This window comes from Fulmarus glacialis, unplaced genomic scaffold, assembly GCF_000690835.1.
Source record: "Fulmarus glacialis isolate BGI_N327 unplaced genomic scaffold, ASM69083v1 scaffold12459, whole genome shotgun sequence".
Classification (NCBI taxonomy): Eukaryota; Metazoa; Chordata; class Aves; order Procellariiformes; family Procellariidae; genus Fulmarus; species Fulmarus glacialis.
This window is the reverse complement of record NW_009235253.1, coordinates 1,927-8,365: the sequence shown is the minus strand read 5'-3', so window position 1 is coordinate 8,365 and position 6,439 is coordinate 1,927. Positions and strand designations below refer to the sequence as shown.

At 47.0% G+C, this 6,439-nt stretch overlaps 1 protein-coding gene across 1 annotated transcript; it reads left to right on the top strand.

The window, feature by feature from the left end:
* The first annotated feature begins 887 nt into the window (after positions 1-887).
* Positions 888-5,028, top strand: PKNOX2 (PBX/knotted 1 homeobox 2). Its single transcript, XM_009585962.1, has 5 exons — positions 888-923; positions 1,376-1,495; positions 3,239-3,315; positions 3,723-3,901; positions 4,642-5,028. Exons 1-5 carry the CDS (start codon positions 888-890, stop codon positions 4,887-4,889), a joined length of 660 nt encoding a protein of 219 aa, XP_009584257.1. The 3' UTR covers positions 4,890-5,028.
* The last annotated feature ends 1,411 nt before the right edge of the window (positions 5,029-6,439 follow it).

The window sequence follows — 6,439 nt, the reverse complement described above, 5'->3', positions numbered from 1 at the left end:
AGTATAGTATAGTATATATACTATTCCTATTATATTACGGTTCTGGGATCACCGGCATTCCCTGTCCTGTACGACAATGACAGCGCTCATGGGAAAGGCTCATTTTTTTCCTTGCTTTTTGGATTTTGGGGTATTTTTTAGCCATGTGCTCTGGTTTTACTCCTTTTTTTCTAATTGCAATTAACTACGTGGGGTTTCCCCGTGTGGCTGCATTCTTGCAGTAAGTTGACAATTTGGGGTAGAAATGGATTTTTAAGGACAACTTGCTATCCCCATTGGCTGCATTGCCCATGATCTCTTCCAAACCCCTATTCCCCAGGAATTTGGGCAAAAAACCATCGATTTCTGCTACACTGCTTCCCGGGGGCAGATCAGCAAAAATCCCCCTATGCAAATTTTTTTCTGAAAGGCCCCAATTTAATTGCAGGAGCCTCTTAAAAAAAAAAAAAAAATAGCATTTTGGAAATGGGTGGCACCTCCCTGGCAGGTTTTATTGCCTTTGCAATGCTTTTTTTTTCCTTCTTTCTTTAATATCTCTCCATCACGGGCTTGAATCTTGCAGCAAAACCCTCCGTGGTGTGAAAAACACGCGCGCAGGGAATATCGGGGCAGGGAGAGAGCCCTGGACAAGCACCTCTGGATGCTCTTCTCGCGCCGCCGGCATGATTTATTCAGCCAGAGCCCAGGGGAATCGCAGGGACCTGCTGGCCTGATGTTTAATTCATCCAGGAGAAGTGTTTTGATGAAGAGCTGGGAAAAAAAAAAAATCCCTTTTTAACTCAAGCGCTGAGATTTCAGTTCGCTTCCCGCAACCTCATTAAAACTTCTCTTGCAGCAAGATGTTTATTTTTTATTTCTTGGGGAAGAAAAAGGCAAATTTTCGCTCAATGGGCACGTTTCTCCTCGTGGTGGGAATCAGCTGGGTGAGGAGTGCAGGTTTGCAAGGGGTTAATGAATGGCAGGGTTTTAACCTCTGGTTTAGAAAGTCTTTTTTTTTTGCCGTTTTTTTAAGGTAAAAGTGTTTTCCTCCTTAATTGCACATCGAAAACGGCCATGGCATTGGCACCACGGTCCCCAGCTGTGCCGGTGCCGGTGCCGGTGCCACAGGGAGAAAAAGCCCATTGCCCTTTGCAAAGCATTGGCAAAAAAAGGGAGATATTAAATAGAGATCCTGTGGGAAGATTGGGATGTAATGCGAATTTGGGGGGGGGCGGGAAATGGGTTTTGGATGCTCCCTATGAGTTCCTGGTTTTTGCACTCACCCCACTCCCGTTTTGGGTTGGTTTTGCTCATTTTTGGGGTTGGTTTTGCTTGGGTTTTGGGTTGTCCATCGCTATCTTCAGCCAATTCTCTCCCCGTTCCTCTCGCCCGGCAGGTGAACCTGGATCTCACCTCCCTCCTCGACGGTGAGGACAAGAAGTCCAAGAACAAGCGGGGCGTCCTGCCCAAACATGCCACCAACATCATGCGCTCATGGCTCTTCCAGCATCTCATGGTGAGCACCACAGCTGCCAAAATACCCTGCAAAGCTGGAGAAAAAAGGCAAAAAACCCCCAAAATGAACAAATCAAGGTGGTGGTTTGTCTGAATTTATATTCAGAGGCGCAAAGTGGCTTTGGTTTTATTTGGGGAGTATTTTGGGGATGACCGTTTTCACTGCAGGTGGCCAAAATACTCCCTTAATGCATGAAAAAGCAAACAAAAACAGAGGGGGACTTCCACAAATTATTGTGGATGCGTGATGGAGCATTTTTTTCCAGTTAACAACTCCAAAATACCATTTTCCAGCAAGCCGGGTTGTGAAAGCTGCCCCACAGGTATGGCTGTGGCACATCAAACTGCAGAATTGCAAAATCGCCCCATTTTGGGGGATGGAGATGTAGGTAGACGGAGGGAGCTCAGACGATGCAACCGGGTTATTTTCATGCAAGGAGATTGCTCTCCCATCAGCAGAACCGGGAGAAGAGCAGAAAGCTAAAAAAAGCCCCTTTCTCCTGCATAATTTGGCCAAGAAATCACTCAGAAGCTGGTTGCACAGAGTTGCATGAGGGTCTCCAGGAGGGTGGGAGACAACCAAGGTAGCAGCAAGATGGAAAATAACAGCTCCAAGGAGCAACTTAGGGTAAAACATGACCCAGGACATGGAACAGCAGCTGGTTGGGAACTTTCCAGCCTTTTTTTTACGGGAAATTTTGGATTTATTGCGTGGAGGACAAGAGCCACCATCCCAAGCTGCGTTGTGCATCTCCCATGCTTTTGGAGGGCTGGACCGCAGATTTGCAAGCAGAAAAAGGATTTAGAGGACCAGAAACTGAAGAACATTTTTCTGCCAGGTGCTAGGAGAACCCCATGGTTTGAAGTTTCCAACACTGAATCGAAAAACTAAAAGAAATTCTTCTTCTACTGGACGGTTGGACCTTTGCTCTCAGCCTGGTCCTCATGGTCAGAAGATGCTTGGGATTCCCCATCTGACATCATAATGATGTGGTTTTTAACCTAATAGCATTGATGCTCATAGTTTTATTGGGTTTGGGAGTTTTGTAGCACCAACAGGAGGAAGGAATCCTGGAAATAATATGCCAAAAATGGAGATACTTTTGCCAAAAAAGAGCCCTTTTTAACCACTTTGGCATCCCTGAGGCCCCAGCGGGATAGGGGTCTCCTGCATGCAATGACTTTGGGTGGTTTTGGCAAGGAAATCACTATTTTGGGGCAAACAGCTGGAAAACAAGGCATGTGAATCAACACTGGCGCTGGCTTGGGGCTCTGAAAAACGACATGGCGGGGCTGGTTTGAGAATAATTTCATTTTTGGGGTTGGAAAGGAGGATTTTAGTGCAGTTGGGAGGGAGTTGATGAAGCTTTGAGTACCGCTAGCCTCCTCCTGCAGATATTTCAGGGTGTTTTATTGATGCACCTGACAAGGAGCGTTGTGGGTGACAGCGGGTTTTGAAGCCCAAATCCCACTTTACCAACAACCATTATTAGAAAATCACCAAAACAAAACAAAACAAAATTTTCCTTCAAGGAAAAGCTCTAAGGATACTGGGGAAACCGTGATGCTCTCGGATGCCATCCTTAAGCCTTGCATCTTGCAAATGCAAGAAGCCACCAAATCTGGGGTGGGAAAATGAAAAAAATGGAGGGGGGTGTGTGTTCATTTTTTTTTTTTCACTCGGGGCTGCCGTTTTGCACTCGGGGATGTCATTTTGCTGCCCCATCTCTCTTTTTTTTTCCAGCACCCCTACCCCACAGAGGACGAGAAAAGGCAAATCGCTGCCCAAACCAACCTGACCCTCTTGCAAGTCAACAACTGGTGAGCACATCGGTGGCCTGTGCGGTCATCTTTCTGGCTTTAGAGATGTTTTCACGCTATTTTGGTACTATGTAATGCTTTTTTGAGGGTAACTTGGGTGGTCAGGGATGATTTCTGGGAGGTGGGCTCGGGTGCGTTTAATTGACAGCATTCGTTTGCGATGTCTCAGTGCCCTCTCCTGGCAAACCCAATATGTAGCAGCCTCCAACTCATAGCTGGAAAAAATGCAATGGTGTAACATGCCACAGACAAATAAAACAGGGTAAAACCCCAGCTTTTTAGACCATGCAGCCACTTTCGAAAGGGTTTTACATTGCAACTCATTAAATTGTTATAATGTCCATTGTTTTAACTCAAAACTGATGTAACGACTCTTTATTTACTCAAATGCTGTTTTCCCTGGAAAGGTTCATAAATGCCCGGCGGCGCATCCTGCAGCCAATGCTTGATGCCAGCAACCCGGACCCAGCCCCCAAAGCCAAGAAAATCAAATCTCAGCACCGGCCCACCCAGCGGTTCTGGCCCAACTCCATCGCCGCTGGGGTCCTGCAGCAGCAGGGTGGCAATTCAGGGACAAATCCTGACGGTAAGGACAAACCCTGATGGCTCCTGCCCTTCCTGGATGGGGTGGCCACACATTAAATTATGGCCGTAATTGGTAATTAAGGATTTCTGGAGCCCCGTATCACCCTATGGCGAAAAACATGAAGAGGTGGCTCATGCAAGAAGGCTTCCAGTTGGCCATCACAAGGGCAGTGCCATCTTTTTGGCACAGGAACAGCCCTCAAGGATCACCCTCTATGGGGCATCATTTGGGATATCTCCTGAGGTGCTGGGGAGGGGAAAAAGGGGGAGATGGGGAGAGGAGAGCAGAGAAAATGAAAAAAAGATTAAAAGATGAGAAGACAGATGAGACAAGATGGGAAGCAAGAAGATGAAGAGAGAACAGATCACAAAAATGAAGAGGAGTAGGGAAGATGAAGAGAAGGTGAAGAGAGCAGAGATGAGCATGGACCAGACAAAATGAGAAGAAAGAAGAGGAAAAGAAGGGAAGGTAGCAATTAAGAGAGGATGAAGAGAAGATCTGCCCAACCAATTTGGGCATCTACTTGCTCAAAAATGAAGGTTCCTTGTTATTTAATGAAGATACATTAGCTAAAAAAATTAAGGGTTGGACCTTGGGGAGTGGCTGGGGCAGGTGGGATACCCTACAGACTGCTCTGTCTAGGTACAGCTTTTTGCTTGGGTTATTCTTCGTTTATGCACATTTTTGTCCTTTTTATATTAGCCGGGGAGTCCTTATTTCTGTATTTTTTTAAATTTCAGGCTCGCTCAGCATGGACAACCTGCAACCCCTCTCATCAGCCACGGCCACCATGGCCATGCAGCAGGCCATGCTGGCGGCCCATGATGACTCCCTTGACGGCACCGAGGAAGAGGAGGAGGACGAGGAGGATGAGGATGAGATGGAGGAGGAGGAAGAAGAGGAGGAAGAGCTAGAGGAAGAGCCTGGTGGCCTCCCGGCAGCGCCCGGCGCCGACCTTGGCTTGGACCACAGTGACTCGCTGGAATAGCTCCTCCTGCGCCCTCCCAAATCATTGATGGCACCGGAAACAAAACTCCCCCCAAAATGCCAAAAAACCCCGGCAAGAACAAAAACAAAATTGGTGACAAAAAAAGCAAATTGGAGGCGCTGGCGGATGCCCCGGCTGCCCACGGGAGCGCGGGGACCACCACGTCGGCGCGTGGAAGTGAAGGACACATGTTTACAAGGCACATATTGTGGCCAGATTAATTTTTTTTTTTTCAGGTTTTATTCTTATTTTCCCCTTTTTCCCTTCATTTTTGGTAAGAAAAAGTGTTTTTAGGGGAAGCTGTTTTCCCCAAGCGATGCTCGGATGCTGTTGGGCGACACCAGGTTTTCACTGTGGGCCACCGCGTCCATCACTTGGATTTCTTGGTGCAAAAAAAAAAACAACCCAGCCCCAGGACTGATGCTTTTTGGGTTTTTCTCCCAAAAAGATGATTCACAGGCATAAATATCGGCACACGGGGAAAAGAATCGGCGAATGCAAGTTCTGCTTCAGGTCGGATCTGAGGAGGGTTTGGCACTCTTGACCCACCGGATTGCCCAAACCTCCGTTTTGGCCCTGATGCTGCGGCCGTTTGGTGACTCCGGACGCAACTTTCTGGAAAAGGGAGGAAATTCCCCCAGATCCTTTTAATTTATGTGCGAAAAACCCGTCGAATCTGGAAAAAACCCACCCCATCCTCATCCTTAAGGGCTGAGACTGGACGCAGAGTTGGGGCAAGGGAGTGAGACTTTCCCAGGGTGTTTTGGCACTGAGTCAGGCAAAAATGGGGAAAAAAATGGATATAAAAAATGCAGATTTTCACCCAAAATTGAATGGCGACCCTCAAGATTCACCTGGGTGGAAGGAAATTCAATATTGTTGCTGGAAAGATGTTTTTTTCCCCGATATTGTCCACCCGTGTGGGAAAATGGTGGAGTTTTACCCCAAACGAGCCATGGGGGAGGGCGGCTCTGCAAAAAAAACCAACGTATTTTGGGGGGTTTTTAAAATGTTAGCGAAAGGGCAAATTTTGCCTTAAAACGTGGGGGGGGGAGGGGGAACGCAAAAGCAAACCCGGGTGATGCGGGGCAAAAATAATAAAGGAATTTTCTTCTGCAGGTTCCTCCTGTAAATGCAGGTTTCTGTAAGAAGGATATTTTTTTTTGCGGCTTTTTGCCGGTTTTGTCCTTTTTTTTTTGGCTCTTGAGGAGTTGAGGAAAAAAACCCAATAAACAGCAGCCGGGGGCGGGGGAAAACGAGTGATGCAATGGGCAGAAAAGCCTATTTTTCGATACTGATCTGGCGTGAATGTAATCTGTAATTTCATAAAGGATTCATTGTAATTTAGTATTAATTCATGGCCATTTATTATAAAGTGCTACGAGATGAGGTTTCGCAGCTGTATTTTGTTGGGCCGCTTCTTCCTGTGAGTGGAGAAGCCCCAAAATGGGTGAATAACCCCCCAAAATGGGCAAAACTCCCCTTAACTAGGCGAATCGGCCCCAAAACGGGTGAATTGACCCAAATCTGCGATTGAGTGATGCAGCGCA